We start from the raw sequence: 17975 nt of genomic DNA on the forward strand, positions 1-17975 counted from the left end.
GGACTGTGGGGAGAGGCTCTGGGGTCGCTGCCCCACCCTGAAGCAGGTTTCCCTTCCCACTGCCCTGGCTGAGCTCACATCAGTTCGGAGCAGAGTGGGGCCCAAGAGGGGCTGAGCGCCCTGCCCCTCGGTGCATCGCCCGGGGCTGACACTGCAGCGCGTTGGCTGGTGGTGCTGAAATCTCGGCTCCGTGCCAGGGCTCCCTGCCAGCACCAGGTCCCACAGCCTGGGCAGGGAGGCCGTGGGGAGGCCCAGGGCTCGTGCTGCTTTCATTGACCTTCAGAGAGCAGTTCCAGCAGTGCAGCCCTGTGGGGACGCTCAGGGCGGCTCAGCCTGGCCTGCCAAGCAGAGACCAGCCGCGCCGGCCTTAGGTGGAGCGGATGGCTGGGTACAGCCTGGTCCTTGGAGAACTCGCTGGCCTCCCGCCCTGGCCTGGCGTCTCCACAGGGAGTTCCAGGGGGAGCAATAAAGGGGCTCCCAAAGGATCCCAGCGCAGATTCCTCTTGCCCCCCTGCAATGCCCGTGTCTCCTCCCCTGCCCAGCTCCGTGAGCGTAGCCCTCTGCAGCACGGGGTGACCCTCATAGGCAGCCCCCCAGCCCCGCTGAGGAATTTTTCCCTGTGACCCAAAGACTGGGCGGGGGCCAGGGGAGGAGCATAGGGTTTCCCATCAAACCTTGAACCCAGTGAGGGCAGGGGCCAGCGGTGCCGAGACCCAGGAAGGGGTCAGAGCGGAGGGCGCTGGGCTGGGTGTGGGAATGGGAGTCTGGCTGCAGTGGGATGTCCTAGCGGAAGGCTGGCCCAGCGGGCAGGGCAGGAGCCCGGGAGACCCAGGTTTGAGTTCTTGCTCTGCCATGCTCCCGTGGGCGCTGGGGCCACTCACGTCATGGCCCCAAGGGAGCCTGAGTCCTGCCCTGCGCCGGGTGGATGGGGCAGGGCTGGGGCTGGCTCAGCACCACTGCCACGGGGTGTGTGTGTGTGTGTGTGTGTGTGTGTTTGGGAACCCAGCAGCAACCCAGCGCAGCGAGGCCAGTTTATTTTCCAACACTGCCCTCTGGCTGCCAGCGCTGCCCAGCCCCCGCGCTGGGGGTGGGGGGAGCCGTTCAGACACCAAGCAATAGATCTGAGCATCTGCTGCATAAATCGGATGCTGCGAGCCGCGGACCACCAGCCCGGGAAGCGCCCCTCAGCCACACCCCCTGCTGCCGGCTACCGGGAGAACAGCCCCCCGGGTGCTCCTCTGGGCTCAGGCCTAAGCCGTCCCAGCCAGGCCCGTGCAGCCAGCTCACCCGCTCCCAGGCCGGCCTGGCCTTGCCCAGCGTTCGGCCTGCGGGCCAAGGGGGCAGTTCCCAGGTGCACAGGTCGTTGGCAAACCTGCTCCTAGGCTCCTTCGCTCTTTCTCGAGAGACCCTCCCCTTAGCCACAGGCTCCCGGGGCAGGGGAGGCGGCCGGGGGAGCTGCCGTGTTCCTCACCCCACTCAGCGTGGTCCCAGCACCTCCTCCCTTCTGCTCCTGCCCAGGGCCACCAGGCCCCTCACACCCACATAACGGCAGCTGGCTGCTGGAGCCTCTGGCCGGACCCCCGGGCACCCCATCTCTCCCCCCTAGCCGCGGTGTTCCTGGGAGACAACATGCCAGGCAGACAGCTGGGAGCATCAGGCTGGGTTTATTTGTAAACGGCCCGTGGTGCCCGCAGTCATTAAAAGAGTCGCCGCGGTTCCTCCCCCACCCCCCCGGGCTGCGGCTCCCCCGGCCACTTCAGGAAAAGCTCCTTGCAGCCCCCCCGCACTGGCCCTTGGCCGAGTCCTTGCCCAGCTGGCCCAGGCACTCCCTGGTGTTGGTGGGGTCAGACTTGGTGGCACACGTGGCGGGAGGGAGCAGGGTGTCGGGGCCGGAGGGGCCGGGGGAGGCGGCCCGGCAGGCCGGGGCTGGCTGCTCTGGCGCCAGCTCTGCCCGCTTGCCCACGGTGAGGATGCCGGCGGCATGCTTGCCCGGGCCGTGCAGCAGATCGTAGAGCAGGCTCTGGAAGGCCCGCGAGCCGCTCTTCCTCTTGCCCATGGTGAGGATGCCGGCAGCGTGCTTGCCCGGGCCGTGCAGCAGGTCGTAGAGCTGGCTCTGGGAGGCCCACGAGCCGCTCTTCCTCTTGCCCATGGTGAGGATGCCGGCAGCATGCTTGCCCGGGCCGTGCAGCAGATCGTAGAGCAGGCTCTGGAAGGCCCGCGAGCCGCTCTTCCTCTTGCCCATGGTGAGGATGCCGGCAGCGTGCTTGCCCGGGCCGTGCAGCAGGTCGTAGACACGGCATGGGCAGGTCTTCTGGCGGCAGCAGACGGGCACACTCTGCCGGGCCGCAGCCAGCGAGCAGAGCAGTGCCAGGAGCAGGAGGCAGGAGGGCCTGTGGAGCTGCAGGTGCAAGAGGCAGGCATTAGCGCAGGGACAGGCTGGCACTGATGGGGGTAAACCCAGAGACACCCCAGCCCCACTCTGCAGATCTCAGAGCCAAAGCTGCAAAGAAGCTGGTTCCCCCACAAAAGGAGCCACCAGGTGGGCTCAGCCCAGGGGCCCATCTAGCCTGGCATCGTGGCTCTGACAGCCCCAGCAAGATGCCCTGCAGTACCGGGCTGCCCAGCTCCGGGAACCCTGCCCCTGACCCACTAGCGACAGGTTGGTTGGTGCCCAGCGACCAGCTTGTCCCAGCCTGTGGGGGGCCCCCAACAAGCTGTCCCAGCCCACCCCCACACCTCGCAGGCCCATCTACACCCTCTCCCAGCAAACCCCCGTGGGTGCCACCTTGCTCCCCTGCCCCACTGTGAACCCTCAACAAACGCTTCCCCTAAAAGACCCAGCGTGCCCCACTCTCCCATAGCCATCCCCCAGGCTTCTCAGCTGCACTAGCTGGGCTGCATGATCCTCCCATGGCAGGACTAGAACCCAGGAGTCCTGAGCCCCTGCCCCTAACCACTAGCCCCCACTGCCCTCCCAAAGCCAGGACTTGAACCCAGGAGTCCTGCCTGTCATATGCCCTTTGCACAGGCCCTAGCAACCTGCTCCAAAATCCAAGACAAAGAGACCAGACACGCACTGTCCCCTGCCCCTCACCCATGGCAACACTGCAGCCCCCGCCCCTTTCCATGTGGGAGAAGCAGCCGCGGCGGCTGCAATTAGCACTAATTGGCCCCCTGGCTGGCAGAGGGTGCGTCATGGAGACCAAGCTGCCCCTGGGGAGCCCTCCGGGGTGAGGCAGAGACTGGTGCAGGTGGGAAGCTCACCCCATTTCGTGCATGGCCGGCGGGGTCAGGCTCCAGCTGCTGCAGGCTCTGGGCAGGGTGGGGAAGGGGTTAAATAGAACAGCTGCCGGGTCTCCCTTTAACGCTGAGTGGGGCTCAGTTCTGCAACACCCAGCGCTCAGCGAGGTCACAGTGTCCCCGTGCAACGCACGTGCATCGCACCGTGGGGCTGAGTGGGGAGCAGTTCACACAGCGGATGCAAGGCCACAGCTGAAAGGCCAGGGTGGCTTGGGCCACAGGTGCCAGGCGGGGCAGACCCAGGCCCAGCGTGTAGCCCTAGGAGGTGGTTTCACCTCAGCTTGCCCAAGCAGGTCTTTGCCTCCCCAACGTCCTACGTGGCCCAGCAGGCCGGTTCCAGGGCTCGTGTGGCAGGGGAGGAGGCATCCCGGGGGGTTCTGGGACCCCTCTGGGATCAGGAGAGACACTGGGTGTCACGGAGTCCCTGGGCGATGCTCTGGAACTGCTCCCCATGAAGCCAGTCAGGACTCTGGGGTAGTCGCCTTTCTGTGAGCAGCCTGTCTTCAGGACACACAGCTCACACAGCTTCCACCTTCCTGGGTCTGACCTCGGAGCATTCAGCATCCTCTGCCCCTCCGTGCGCTTCCCCCCAGCGAGTCCGCTCAGGCGGGGCTCCTAGGGAAGCCAGAGGGTCCTGCACCCCAACTTCGCAGTCAGACGTGACTCTCAGCCAGCCAGTAAAACAGAAGGTTTATTAGACGACGGGAACATGGTCTAAAACAGAGCTTGCAGGTGCAGAGAACGGGACCCCTCAGCTGGGTCCATTTTGGGGGGCAGTGAGCCAGACAACCACGTCTGCACTTCACTCCCTGTCCCAGCCAGCCCCAAACTGAAAAACCCTCCAGCCCCCCCTCCTCTGGGCTTTGTTCCTTTCCCGGGCCAGTAGGTCACCTGATTCCTTTGTTCTCCAACCCTTCAGCTCTCACCTTGCAGGGGGGGAAAGGCCCAGGCCATCAGTTGCCAGGAAACAGGGTGTCGGCCATTCTCTGTGTCCAGACTCCTGCACACACATGCCCTCTAGGGCACTGCAATGATCATACACCCTTACCCCACCACCTAGATACTTAAGAACTGCCTAGGGGAAACTGAGGCACCCCCACACTATTCAGAGGAAACATTAAGAACAGTCCCACTTCGTCACATCTCTCCCCCCTTCGAGATCGAACTGAGCGGGGTCACTTTAGCCAGTGACCTGGGGAAGTTCGAAGCCACCAACATTCCCATGGATGCCCCAGCATCTCTCCCATTCCTTGGTAGGAGTTACACCAGGCCCTTCCAGTTTCACGCCCTCCCTTAGGTCAGGGGTGGTCGATAGCACTCGCAGGCCGCATGTGGGAAGGTTTATGCAGCCCATGCCCTTTGGCCACCCCAAGAATGTCTCCCCATTGACCATCACCTTCTGCTCCCACTGGAGGTCCGGGGGGCCTGGCCCCAGGAAACTCCACACAGACATATAGGTTGGGGTCAGGAGTGGGAGCCTGTCCACATCCCCAACCATCTGGCTGACGGAGTCTATGGCCTTGGGACCCAGCAAGGGAGCTAGACACCGGGGCTTTTCCGCAGGGTCCCCTTGGTTCAAATCGCCAGCCTGCTCAAAGGCAGTGAGGTGGGCATCCACACCCCCCCCTCCTTAACCAGGGGCAGCAATTTAGTCTCGAGGTTCCCTGCGGAACTGGCCCCCCGGGATCTATCCCCACTCACCCCTGGGAGGTCCCCTAGGCCTCTCCGCTCCCCCACCGCCAGTTCATGCTGCTGCCGCTTCTGCAGCTCTTTCTCGGGCTCTCGCTGTCTCCCACGGTCCTCTTGCTCTCTCAGACTCAGCTCCAGTCCCGTCCGTCTTGATCCCCCGATGGGGAACCCGATCGTGAAGACCCTCGTCTGGTCGGGGACAGGAGTCTTGGCGATGCCTGGCTCCCGCTTCAGCTGCTCCCAGATCCTGCTATAGCCCCAGTTGGGGTCAGGAATCTGTTCCTTAGAGCGGTCATCCTCCTCCAGCTGCACAATTAACTCTGCTTTGGTGAACTTTCCAACGCTCAACCCTCTCTTTTTGCACAGGGTTACAATGTCCTTCTTAAGGAGACGGTGACAGGCCATCACTCCGCTCCTCCCAAGTTGTTGTGGACTCACAGGCCCGTGTGTTCTCAGCTCCCCACGGTTTCCAGGGAGAACCCCTAGTGTGCCAGCCCTTCTCGAGGTCACCACCTCTTTGCCAGGGTCGAGCTGCAGACTCCTCCGCCCCTTGGACTGCTCACTGCAATCCCCAGGGGAACCCTGCTACTGCACAGTCCTTCTCGCTGGTCACACACTCCCAGGGGTTAACCGCCCCCCGAAACCGCTCCTTTCTGAGCCTTCAGCAGGCCTGGTCCTCGGCAATCCCCCTTCGTGTTACTGCTCCCCAGTCACTTACTGCAGGAAGCGCCATCCACGGGGTGCAGTACATCCCACCGCTGCCACCAGTTGTCACGGAGTCCCTGGGCGATGCTCTGGAACTGCTCCCCATGAAGCCAGTCAGGACTCTGGGGTAGTCGCCTTTCTGTGAGCAGCCTGTCTTCAGGACACACAGCTCACACAGCTTCCACCTTCCTGGGTCTGACCTCGGAGCATTCAGCATCCTCTGCCCCTCCGTGCGCTTCCCCCCAGCGAGTCCGCTCAGGCGGGGCTCCTAGGGAAGCCAGAGGGTCCTGCACCCCAACTTCGCAGTCAGACGTGACTCTCAGCCAGCCAGTAAAACAGAAGGTTTATTAGACGACGGGAACATGGTCTAAAACAGAGCTTGCAGGTGCAGAGAACGGGACCCCTCAGCTGGGTCCATTTTGGGGGGCAGTGAGCCAGACAACCACGTCTGCACTTCACTCCCTGTCCCAGCCAGCCCCAAACTGAAAAACCCTCCAGCCCCCCCTCCTCTGGGCTTTGTTCCTTTCCCGGGCCAGTAGGTCACCTGATTCCTTTGTTCTCCAACCCTTCAGCTCTCACCTTGCAGGGGGGGAAAGGCCCAGGCCATCAGTTGCCAGGAAACAGGGTGTCGGCCATTCTCTGTGTCCAGACTCCTGCACACACATGCCCTCTAGGGCACTGCAATGATCATACACCCTTACCCCACCACCTAGATACTTAAGAACTGCCTAGGGGAAACTGAGGCACCCCCACACTATTCAGAGGAAACATTAAGAACAGTCCCACTTCGTCACACTGGGAACGGACACAGCAGATACCATTTGCACCCCGGCCTGCGTCCCCGAGGGCAGGACGGGCTGGGCTCCTCCCCAGAGCTGCCCACCAGGGGGGGCGCATGGGGCGGGGAGACGTGGAGACATGCCAGCCCTTGGAGCTGCGGCTCGCAGGGTTTCCCCAGCGAATGCGGCAGGGAAGTGTGAACCTCCCGGGTTCAAGGCCCCCATCGCGCCACCCCCTGGTCACCGTGCTCCCCCTCGCGCTGCACGCCTGCCCCTTCCCCAACCGTGCCCTTCCTGGGGCGAGCCCTCCCTGCACTACGGCTGCTCTTCTGCCCGGCCCAGCCCTGGGGGCCGGGCCCTGGCGCCGTACCTTGCCGTTGGGCGTCTCCATCGGTCCGAGGTGTCTGCGAGGGCCTGAGCGCAGCTATGGCATGGCCCGGTGAGGCGCAGCGATGCCCTGAGCTGCTCTCCCTGGCAGTCCAGGGTTTTATAGGGCCGGGCTGCCCCACAGCTCATTCCCTGCTCTCCCCAGCCCCCGCACACTGGTGCTGCCAAAAATAGCCCCTGGCAGCTGTGGGGCCGGGGCTGCAGGACAGGCCAGGCTCTGGGAGACACGCACCCATTGTTCCCCATTGTTCCCCGTTGCTTGGAGACGGGCGAGGCCCGTTCCCTCATTTGTGGCTCCCCATTATGCGGCGGCCGGAGCCGAGTGGCTGGTGGTCGTGCTGGATGGAGACAGGCCGTGTAGCCCGGTGCTAATGAGCCGGTAACTTCCTAAGGAATCCGCCAGCCTGCCCGGCACAAAGCTGCCGGAAGGTCAGCGGCAGGGAGGGGAGGGGGGGACGGGGGCCCCATTAGGCTAATTACCTTGCCCCAACAAAGGGCGCCCGGCAGCCGAGCCGCATCCGTCCCTGACGAGTCAGAGGCGCTGGCGTGGCCGCACATGTCCGTGGCACGGTGCACCTCCGAGCCCCCGGAGCGCCAGGCCCTGCAGGCAGAGACCGCGGGGGGACACTGGAATATGCGTTGTCGTGGGGGCGCTGGTGATGGAAACCCCAGTTTTGGCTTATTACTTCTCCAAGCCATTGCCAGCACCACTGCCCACCCCCCATTTCCAGCCCCAAAGGAGGCCCCTGCTCAGCCCTGGGGCCCTGTCAGTCCTCACCCTGCCTGTGGGTCAGACCCCGTGGCCTGGGAGAGGACGTCTGGGGTCCATCAGACTCCCCCAGCTGGATTTGGACAGCCACACCTCAGCACAAGAACCACCGCATGGCAACCCCCAGGCCGGCATCTGTGCCCAGCCATGGGCACCTCGCTGCAAGCTGGATCGCGCTTGGGGAGCAGTGGGGGGGTGCCCCCAGGGACAGGCTGCTCAGTCCCATGGCACAGGGCAAACCCTCTATCCCCCCCCGCTCCAGGAGTCCCCGCTGCATCCAGACAGGCCATGGCAGGGTGGGGGCTCCCTGCGGCTCCTGCCTCAGCCAGGAGGGGCACTGGGGGACATGAGGCCCCCTCTGCACCCACCGCTTGCAGAACGGCCCCATGGCCACAGCTCAGCGGCAAAACGTCCTGTTTTCACGCACTGCCAGGCACCCTCCCCAGGGAGCTGGCCCAGCTGCTTTGCAGGGCTGGGGGGGGTGACCTCCATCCCACCCCTCAGGCCAGCTGGGCCCCGGCTATCGACAGCATCCCAGGCCACATGGGCCCACAGGAGCCACCCAGCGCTGGTGGAAGCAATGTCCTTGGTGGGGCCAGGCCCTCCCCTGGCCTGGCACCAGCTAACGGCAGGAAGACCAACGCGGGACGCACCTGCAGGGACACACCTGCTTCCACTAGCCCTGAGCTGGCCCCCTCAGGTGGGGCTGCAGGGGGCTTTGGCTGGAGGTGTCCGGCTAAGATGGGGCTGTCGCAGTGGTGGGGTGTGTCTGCATGGGGGGGCACGGCTGTCCGTGCAGCACACAGGGGCCCTAGCTTGAGGCTGGCATGGTGAGAAATGAGCCCGGCATGGTGAGAAATGAGCCCTGATGGACCGTGCCCTGCAGAGGATTGGGCAGGGGGCAGAGACATCCCCTGTGGGTCAATGACCCAGAGCCACCCCATCACCCCTGTGGGAACTGGGGAGAGGCTGGGAGGACAGGGTCTCAGCCCCAGGGCACCAAGGGCAGGAGATGACTGTGCAAATAACTGGGGCGGGGGGGTGGGGGGGTGGGGACGACGGACCTGGCCCTGCGGCTACTCGGACCTGGCCGGAGAGCGGGGCCGGGAGTCCAGGCCGGCCCAGAGTCACAGCAGCTAACGGCTGCACCTCCAGCTTCTCCTTCCCTGGGCCTGGTGTCCTGACCCAGCTGCTGCCTCCTTCCTGGGCCCCTTCAGGACATCGCGGTCACCATGCAAGCAGCAAGTGTCCCCCCTGCAGCAGGAAAACCCCTCGGGCTGGGGCCACTGCAATCCTGGGGGGCAGGGGGCATGTACAGCCTGTGCCCCAGGCCTGCCCCATGCCGGGCCCAGCATGGCTCCTGGCTGCCCTGTGACCCATTGGAGCTGAGCTCCCCCAGACCCACACATGGCTGACCCCACCCTGCCTCTGGCCCTCCCTGCCTCACAGCCCCACAGACAGAAACAGCAGCCGTGGCACCAGCTTGGGGTTTGCTCTTTATAACACTGCAGCTCTGACCCTGCTCTGAACCCCCGGGGGGGCTGCTCCCAGCTTCTGCTGCCTGTCTGGAGACCCCGCCCGGCTCAGAGCTGGTTTCTCGGGCTCCCACTGGGCCGAGCAGCCCCCTATTGCTCTGGGTCTCCACCCTGCCGCCCGATTCACCGCAGCAGGAACCCTTGTAATCGCACCTGACCCCCTGGGGCAGTTCTCTGCCCAGCCCCACAGCCAGGCCCCTGCTCCAGGCTGTGCTCACCAGCTCAGCCCTGGGCCCTGACCCCCAGGTGGGGCTGGGGAGGCAGCCCATGAGCCAGGGCACGGTTGTCAGCTGCCTGGCCCCTGAGCCCCGTCCAGGAATGTTCTCTACGGCAGATGGGCCAGAGGAGGGCGGGGGGCTGGGAAAAGCAGGAACCTTCATGGCCGCTCCCAGCCCCACGGCAGCTCAGCGGCTTTGGGCCAAGGACGGAGGCTCAAGGCTGAGCCCAGAGCAGGCAAAGAGCCCAGCCCTGAGCCGGGACCCTTGGGGGCGGCGGGGGTTTGGCAGTCCGGTGGCGAGACAGAGCAGGTGTGAGCCCCACTCGGTGCCCAGAGAGCCCCCCTCTGAGACCCCCACGTCTGCAGGCTGGTGACGCTCTGTAACGCGCTGGCATAACCCCGCAGTGCAGACACAGCCGATGCCCTCCAAAGGGGGGTTCCATCGTGGGGTGAACACCAACTGCCCATGTGACGGTACCCCCCGGCTGCAGCTGCACTGGTGGGGGGAGGGCGGCCCAGCTGCAGCCGGGGGGGGTACCGTCACGTGGGCAGTTGGTGTGAGTGCTAACTCTGCCCCCACCCGAATCAACTTGTCTGGATCGCCCTGGGACGGCCCGGGCAGCCCCCACCCCGCCGACAGCCGGGCTCCTGTCTTCCACGCGCACGGTCAAAGGCCTGGGAGCTCTGGGGTGGGGTCGCTGCCCGTACAATCCTGGGTCCGTGGCAGGAGCGCTGGGGGCCCCGGGCTCAGTCCTGGCCCCCATGCCCTGCCCCGCGGTCAGCAGGACCCAGTGTCGCTGCCTCCTTCTGTCTCGGAGATGGGCTCCAGCGGGGTCCGGGCCTGGGCGAGGTCGGGGGAGGCAGAGCCATTCCTGCCGATGCCACACGACTGCCCCGCGTTGTGAATCTGCCACAGGTTGTCCAGAGCTTCCGCCTTGGCCTGCTTCAGGAGATCTGCCTGGCCCTGCAGCGGGGAAAGGCCACAGGTCAGGGGGCGTGTGGGACCCCATCAGTACAGCACCCAATGGGCACCCCCCACCCACGGGGCCTGGCTCCTTCAAGGTCTCCGTGCTCTGGGGGAGCAGCCTGGACCCAGGGGCACACCGCTCCTGCAGCAGCTGGAGAGCAAGGGGCAGGGGCTCCCCCCTGCCAGCGGGTGCTGGCCCCTGGGCTGCGGGGAGGGGGGCCCGACGTACGACACGCAGAGACCCTAACCCAGCCGAGCCAGCTCCCCTCTCCAGGCAGAGTCACTGCCCCCTAAAGCACAACCCCACCTCCCATGAGACGAGCTGCGTCCCCCTGCCCCAGCCCTGCCCGGGGCTTCGGGGGCTAGAAGGGAGCCGCGTGATCCTCTCGTCTGACCTCCTGCACAGACCCTCGCCCCCAGCTGAGTCCCTGACGCCTCGGCTCACGGGTCAGCCACGCGACAGCAAGTCCCCCCTTTCACGCCCGCCTCACAGCCAGCTCCAGGCATTCGGGTCAGCACAGGCTGGAATCCCACCCACCCGTGGCCTCTGTGGGGTGAACGGGGGGCAGGGGGATCTCAACCCAGCCCCCCGGCGGGACAAGGCTCCACCCCACAAGTGGCACCGAGAGCGGACGATAAATGCAGAGATCTACCTATGCAGGCCCAATCCTGCTGTGGGCCCAGCAAGCTCAGTTCCCATGGGCCCTGAGAGGAGCGGACACACCCTACAGCTGGCAGGACATGGTCCTTAAGGGATCACGGCGACGCCGTCCCCCCGCCCCCCATCGCTCCGGGTCGAGGTGCGTTTACATGGCACGTGGGGGGGCCTTGCTATCCGGCGCCAGCAGAGCCTGGGGCTGGGGGTCACCTGCCCAACCCGGCACATACAGGGCCCCAGCCACACCCGGCCCCCTTCGCTGCTCACTAGCCCCTATGGGCTACTGCTCTGGTCCCACCTGGAGTCCACTCTGCGCCTCCCGCGGCCAAGCCCCAGCTGGCTCCCTGGGCAGGCAGCGGCCAGCAGGAGGCAGCGTTTACACGCCCAGCGGCGGTGGGGTGTCGTGGGGGGAAGCGGCTCCGGGCAGCGGCACCAGACCAGCCCGACGTGCGCCTGTCCCCACAGAGCCCCTGTCCGGGCAGGGACGGGGAGCCCCGAGAACCAGCCAGGACGCAGAGCCCGGCCGTCGGCACAGTGCTGGGAACCCCCCGCCGTGAGCTGGGGCCGAACCCGCGACCCTGGGCGCACAGTGCCCGAGCCAGGGGAGCAGCTCCCTTCGCTGGCGGCAGCAGTGGGCTGTTCTCCTCTCTGCGGGCAGCCGTGGGCACCACACTCGCCGCAGACGTGGCCCCTCCAGCGTCCCAGCCATGTGCCAGGGGCACGGGAACACTTGGCACAGCGAGGGGGGCGGGGGGCTGAGAGCCATTGAACCAAGCTCAACCCTGCACATGATGGTGTCACGGAGTCCCTGGGCGATGCTCTGGAACTGCTCCCCATGAAGTCAGTCAGGACTCTGGGGTAGTCGCCTTTCTGTGAGCAGCCTGTCTTCAGGACACACAGCTCACACAGCTTCCACCTTCCTGGGTCTGACCTCGGAGCATTCAGCATCCTCTGCCCCTCCGTGTGCTTCCCCCAGCGAGTCCGCTCAGGCGGGGCTCCTGGGGAAGCCAGAGGGTCCTGCCCCCCAACTCCGCAGTCAGACGTGACTCTCAGCCAGCCAGTAAAACAGAAGGTTTATTAGACTACAGGAACATGGTCTAAAACAGAGCTTGCAGGTGCAGAGAACGGGACCCCTCAGCTGGGTCCATTCTGGGGGGCAGTGAGCCAGACAACCACGTCTGCACTTCACTCCATGTCCCAGCCAGCCCCAAACTGAAACTCCCTCCAGCCCCTCCTCCTCTGGGCTTTGTTCCTTTCCCGGGCCAGGAGGTCACCTGATTCCTTTGTTCTCCAACCCTTTAGCTCTCACCTTGCAGGGGGGAAGGGCCCAGGCCATCAGTTGCCAGGAAACAGGGTGTCGGCCATTCTCTGTGTCCAGACTCCTGCACACACCTGCCCTCTAGGGCACTGCAATGATTATACACCCTTACCCCACCCCCTAGATACTTAAGAACTGCCTAGGGGAAACTGAGGCACCCCCACACTATTCAGAGGAAACATTAAGAACAGTCCCACTTCGTCACATCTCTCCCCCCTTCGAGATCGAACTGAGCGGGGTCACTTTAGCCGGTGACCTGGGGAAGTTCGAAGCCACCAACGTTCCCATGGATGCCCCAGCATCTCTCCCATTCCTTGGTAGGAGTTACACCAGGCCCTTCCAGTTTCACGCCCTCCCTTAGGTCAGGGGTGGTCGATAGCACTCGCAGGCTGCATGTGGGAAGGTTTATGCAGCCCATGCCCTTTGGCCACCCCAAGAATGTCTCCCCATTGACCATCACCTTCTGCTCCCACTGGAGGTCCGGGGGGCCTGGCCCCAGGAAACTCCACACAGACATATAGGTTGGGGTCAGGAGTGGGAGCCTGTCCACATCCCCAACCATCTGGCTGACGGAGTGTGTGGCCTTGGGACCCAGCAAGGGAGCTAGACATCGGGGCTTTTCCGCAGGGTCCCCTTGGTTCAAATCGCCAGCCTGCTCAAAGGCAGTGAGGTGGGCATCCACACCCCCCTCCCTCCTTAACCAGGGGCAGCAATTTAGTCTCGAGGTTCCCTGCGGAACTGGCCCCCCGGGATCTATCCCCACTCACCCCGGGGAGGTCCCCTAGGCCTGTCCGCCCCACCACCGCCAGTTCATGCTGCTGCTGCTTCTGCAGCTCTTTCTCGGGCTCTCGCTGTCTCCCACGGTCCTCTTGCTCTCTCAGACTCAGCTCCAATCCCGTCCGTCTTGATCCCCCGATGGGGAACCCGATCGTGAAGACCCTCGTCTGGTCGGGGACAGGAGTCTTGGCGATGCCTGGCTCCTGCTTCAGCTGCTCCCAGATCCTGCTATAGCCCCAGTTGGGGTCAGGAATCTGTTCCTTAGAGCGGTCATCCTCCTCCAGCTGCACGATTAACTCTGCTTTGGTGAACTTTCCAATGCTCAACCCTCTCTTTTTGCACAGGGTTACAATGTCCTTCTTAAGGAGACGGTGACAGGCCATCACTCCGCTCCTCCCAAGTTGTTGTGGACTCACAGGCCCGTGTGTTCTCAGCTCCCCACGGTTTCCAGGGAGAACCCCTAGTGTGCCAGCCCTTCTCGAGGTCACCACCTCTTTGCCAGGGTCGAGCTGCAGACTCCTTCGCCCCTTGGACTGCTCGCTGCAGTCCCCAGGGGAACCCTGTTACTGCACAGTCCTTCTTGCTGGTCACACACTCCCAGGGGTTAACCGCCCCCCGAAACCGCTCCTCTCTGAGCCTTCAGCAGGCCTGGTCCTCGGCAATCCCCCTTCGTGTTACTGCTCCCCAGTCACTTACTGCAGGAAGCACCATCCACGGGGTGCAGTACATCCCACCGCTGCCACCAGTTGTCACGGAGTCCCTGGGCGATGCTCTGGAACTGCTCCCCATGAAGTCAGTCAGGACTCTGGGGTAGTCGCCTTTCTGTGAGCAGCCTGTCTTCAGGACACACAGCTCACACAGCTTCCACCTTCCTGGGTCTGACCTCGGAGCATTCAGCATCCTCTGCCTCTCCGTGCGCTTCCCACAGCGAGTCCGCTCAGGCGGTGCTCCTGGGGAAGCCAGAGGGTCCTGCACCCCAACTTCGCAGTCAGACGTGACTCTCAGCCAGCCAGTAAAACAGAAGGTTTATTAGACTACAGGAACATGGTCTAAAACAGAGCTTGCAGGTGCAGAGAACGGGACCCCTCAGCTGGGTCCATTCTGGGGGGCAGTGAGCCAGACAACCACGTCTGCACTTCACTCCATGTCCCAGCCAGCCCCAAACTGAAAACCCCTCCAGCCCCTCCTCCTCTGGGCTTTGTTCCTTTCCCGGGCCAGGAGGTCACCTGATTCCTTTGTTCTCCAACCCTTTAGCTCTCACCTTGCAGGGGGGAAGGGCCCAGGCCATCAGTTGCCAGGAAACAGGGTGTCGGCCATTCTCTGTGTCCAGACTCCTGCACACACCTGCCCTCTAGGGCACTGCAATGATTATACACCCTTACCCCACCCCCTAGATACTTAAGAACTGCCTAGGGGAAACTGAGGCACCCCCACACTATTCAGAGGAAACATTAAGAACAGTCCCACTTCGTCACAGATGGAAACCACGTCAAGCCAGGGGGTGCAGCAGCCCCCCAGTTCTGGCCCCTACGCCCGCGTGGCACTGCCCTCTACTCTCCCCAGCTCAGCACCTTAGGGCCCCCTTAGCCATTGCCCAGCTCCAAGGGATGCTCGCTCCCCAAGACGGCCTGTGCCCCACACAGCCCCTAGATGGCAGCACGGGATCACTGTACAGCACCTTGATCCAACCTGCCTCTGACGGACCCACGCGAGCAGGGCCCGGGTCTCCCCACGGCCCACCCCACGCCCAGAACAATGGGGCCCTGGTCCAGGCCCAGGCAGGGCAGAGCCCAGTTCAGGGGGCACAGAGCTGTCCTCACCTGTGTGTGCCCCATGGCACCCCCCTGCACAGGCCAGCAGGGACCATGTGAGCCAAACTGTGGCAGCCAAGCCTGCGGGGGAGGCCAGGATGCCGGGGTTCACCTCACCGGCCAAGAACAGCTCAGGGGATCCTTGTGTGACGAAGTGGGACTGTTCTTAATGTTTCCTCTGAATCGTGTGGGGTGCCTCAGTTTCCCCTAGGCAGTTCTTAAGTATCTAGGTGGTGGGGTAAGGGTGCATGATCATTGCAGAGCCCTAGAGGGCAGGTGTGTGCAGGGGTCTGGACACAGAGAATGGCCGACACCCTGTTTCCTGGCCACTGATGGCCTGGGCCCTTCCCCCCTGCAAGGTGAGAGTTAAAGGGTTGGAGAACAAAGGAATCGGGTGACCTCCTGGCCCGGGAAAGGGACAAAGCCCAGAGCAGGAGGGTCTGGAGGGAGTTTCAGTTTGAGGCTGGCTGGGACATGGAGTGAAGTGCAGACGTGGTTGTCTGGCTCACTGCCCCCCCAAAATGGACCCAGCTGAGGGGTCCTGTTCTCTGCACCTACAAGCTCTGTGTTAGACCATGTTCCTGTCGTCTAATAAACCTTCTGTGTTACTGGCTGGCTGAGAGTCACGTCTGACTGCGGAGTTGGGGGGCAGGACCCTCTGGCTTCCCCAGGCCCCTGCCTGAGCGGATTCGCTGTGGGAGGCGCACGGAGGGGCAGAGGATGCTGAATGCTCCGAGGTCAGACCCAGGAAGGTGGAAGCTGTGTGAGCTGTGTGTCCTGCAGACAGGCTGCTCCCAGAAAGGAGACTTCCCCAGAGTCCTGACTGGCTTCATAGGGAGCAGTTCCAGACCATCGCCCAGGGACTCCGTGACAACTGGTGGCAGAGGTGGGATGTACTGCACCCCGTGGATGGCGCTTCCTGCAGTAAGTGACTGGGGAGCAGTAAAACGAAGGGGGATTGATGAGGACCAGGCGTGCTGAAGGCTCAGAGAGGAGCGGTTTCGGGGGCGGTTAACTCCTGGGAGTGTGTGACCAGCGAGAAGGACTGTGGAGTAATGGGGTCCCCCTGGGGACTGCTATGAGCAGTTTCAGGGGCGGAGGAGCCTGCGGCTTGGCCCTGGGAGAGAGAAGGACTTTTGCAGTAACAGGGTTCCCCGGGGGATTGCAGCGAGCAGTCCAAGGCGCGGAGGAGTCTGCAGCTCGACCCTGGCAAAGAGGGGGTGACCTCGAGAAGGGCTGACACACTAGGGGTTCTCCCTGGAAACCGTGGGGAGCTGAGAACACACGGGCCTGTGAGTCCACAACAACTTGGGAGGAGCGGAGTGACGGCCTGTCACCGTCTCGTTAAGAAGGACATTGTAACCCTGTGCAGAAAGAGAGAGTTGAGCATTGGAAAGTTCACCAAGGCAGAGTTAATCGTGCAGCTGGAGGAGGATGACCGCTCTAAGGAACAGACTCCTGACCCCAACTGGGGCTATAGCAGGATCTGGGAGCAGCTGGAGTGGGAGCCAGGCATTCCCAAGACTCTTGTCCCCGACCAGACGAGGGTCTTCACGATCGGGTTCCCCATCGGGGGATCGGAGACGGACGGGATTGAAGCTGAGTCTGAGAGAGCAAGAGGACTGTGAGAGACAGCGAGAGCCCGAGAAAGAGCTGCAGAAGCAGCAGCAGCATGAACTGGCGGTGGGGGAGCGGAGAGGCCTAGGGGACCTCCCCGGGGTGAGTGGGGATAGACTCCAGGGGGCCAGTTCCGCAGGGAACCTCGAGACTAAATTGCTGCCCCTGGTTGGGGGGGAAGGGGGGGATGTGGATGTCCACCTCACTGCCTTTGAGCAGGCTGGAGATTTGAACCAGGGGGACCCTGTGGAAAAGCCCCGGTGTCTAGCTCCCTTGCTGGGTGTGACGAAGTGGGACTGTTCTTAATGTTTCCTCTGAATATTGTGGGGGTGCCTCAGTTTCCCCTAGTCAGTTCTTAAGTATCGAAGTGGTGGGGTAAGGGTGTATGATCCTTGCAGACCCCTAGAGGGCAGGTGTGTGCAGGAGTCTGGACACAGAGAATGGCCGACACCCTGTTTCCTGGCAACTGATGGCCTGGGCCCTTCCCCACCCCCCCCCAAGGTGAGAGCTGAAGGGCTGGAGAACAAAGGAATCAGGTGACCTCCTGGCCCAGGGAAAGGAACAAAGCCCAGAGGAAGGGGGGCTGGAGGGAGTTTCCGTTTGGGGCTGGCTGGGACATGGAGTGAAGGGCAGACGTGGTTGTCTGGCTCACTGCCCCCCAAAATGGACCCAGCTGCGGGGTCCCGTTCTCTGCACCTACAAGCTCTGGTTTAGACCATGTTCCTGTCGTCTAATAAACCTTCTGTTTTAATGGCTGGCTGAGAGTCACATCTGACTGCGGAGTTGGGGGGCAGGACCCTCTGGCTTCCCCAGGACCCCACCTGGGCAGACTCGCTGGGGGAAGCGCACGGAGGGGCAGAGGATGCTGAATGCTCCGAGGTCAGACCCAGGAAGGTGGAAGCTGGGTGAGCTGTGTGTCCTGAAGACAGGCTGCTCCCAGAGAGGAGACTTCCCCAGAGTCCTGACTGGCTTCATGGGGAGCAGTTCCAGAGCATTGCCCGGGGACTCCGTGACACAGGCCAGCCCTTGGGGGGCTGTAGCCCCACTCCCCACACAGGGCTGGGATTCAGCCCGACGGCGTGCTGAATGGGTGACTCAGCCCTGTGGGTGCTGGAGCAGCTGGGAAGGGCTCCTAAGGAGTGGAGGCTGCTGGGCCGGGGGCATGGAGCTGGCAGGCTGCTGACACCAGGACAAAACAGCCAGGCTGAGGGAACCAGCCCCGGCCACCAGCACACCCCTTTGTCCGCAGCCTTGACTGTACCCAGCCCCGCTGGCCCCGATCCCTGGGCGTCTCAGCACTGCCACGTGACCCAGCACCCAGCAGGCCCAGGGCAAGGCTGGGCTGGGAGCTGGTGGCCTGGAAGGTCAGGGCAGGCCGAGAATCTGCCCCAGGTCCCAAGATCAATGGGCATGGGGGAGACACACACCATCCCGGCAGGATGCACA

General features: G+C 63.7%; 2 protein-coding genes across 6 annotated transcripts in view; both read right to left on the reverse strand.

The window, feature by feature from the left end:
• Window positions 1-1645: 1645 nt before the first annotated feature.
• HCRT (hypocretin neuropeptide precursor) lies at window positions 1646-9000 on the reverse strand. 4 transcript variants are annotated; one of them, XM_075123690.1, is made up of 3 exons: window positions 8716-9000; window positions 7341-7461; window positions 1646-2398 (listed from the first exon to the last, which is right to left on the reverse strand). In XM_075123690.1, exons 2-3 carry the CDS (start codon window positions 7416-7418, stop codon window positions 1757-1759), a joined length of 720 nt encoding a protein of 239 aa, XP_074979791.1. In that variant the 5' UTR covers window positions 7419-7461; window positions 8716-9000; the 3' UTR covers window positions 1646-1756. The 4 variants fall into 4 exon arrangements, with proteins under 4 accessions (XP_074979791.1, XP_048686012.2, XP_048686010.2 ...); XM_048830055.2 differs by having other exon boundaries at window positions 7341-7513; window positions 8716-8842; XM_048830053.2 differs by lacking the exon at window positions 8716-9000 and having other exon boundaries at window positions 7341-8471.
• Window positions 9001-9107: 107 nt separating this feature from the next.
• LOC142068287 (inactive phospholipase C-like protein 2) overlaps window positions 9108-17975 on the reverse strand; it is a 30639-nt gene continuing 21771 nt past the window's right edge. For both annotated transcript variants that reach the window (XM_048829918.2, XM_075123689.1), the window contains exon 6: window positions 9108-10345. In XM_048829918.2, the coding sequence (XP_048685875.2) occupies window positions 10160-10345 (186 nt within the window). In that variant the 3' untranslated portion in view covers window positions 9108-10159. The remainder of the gene's footprint in view (window positions 10346-17975) is intronic.

The sequence above is a fragment of the Caretta caretta genome, chromosome 27, assembly GCF_965140235.1.
Source record: "Caretta caretta isolate rCarCar2 chromosome 27, rCarCar1.hap1, whole genome shotgun sequence".
NCBI classification, from domain to species: Eukaryota; Metazoa; Chordata; order Testudines; family Cheloniidae; genus Caretta; species Caretta caretta.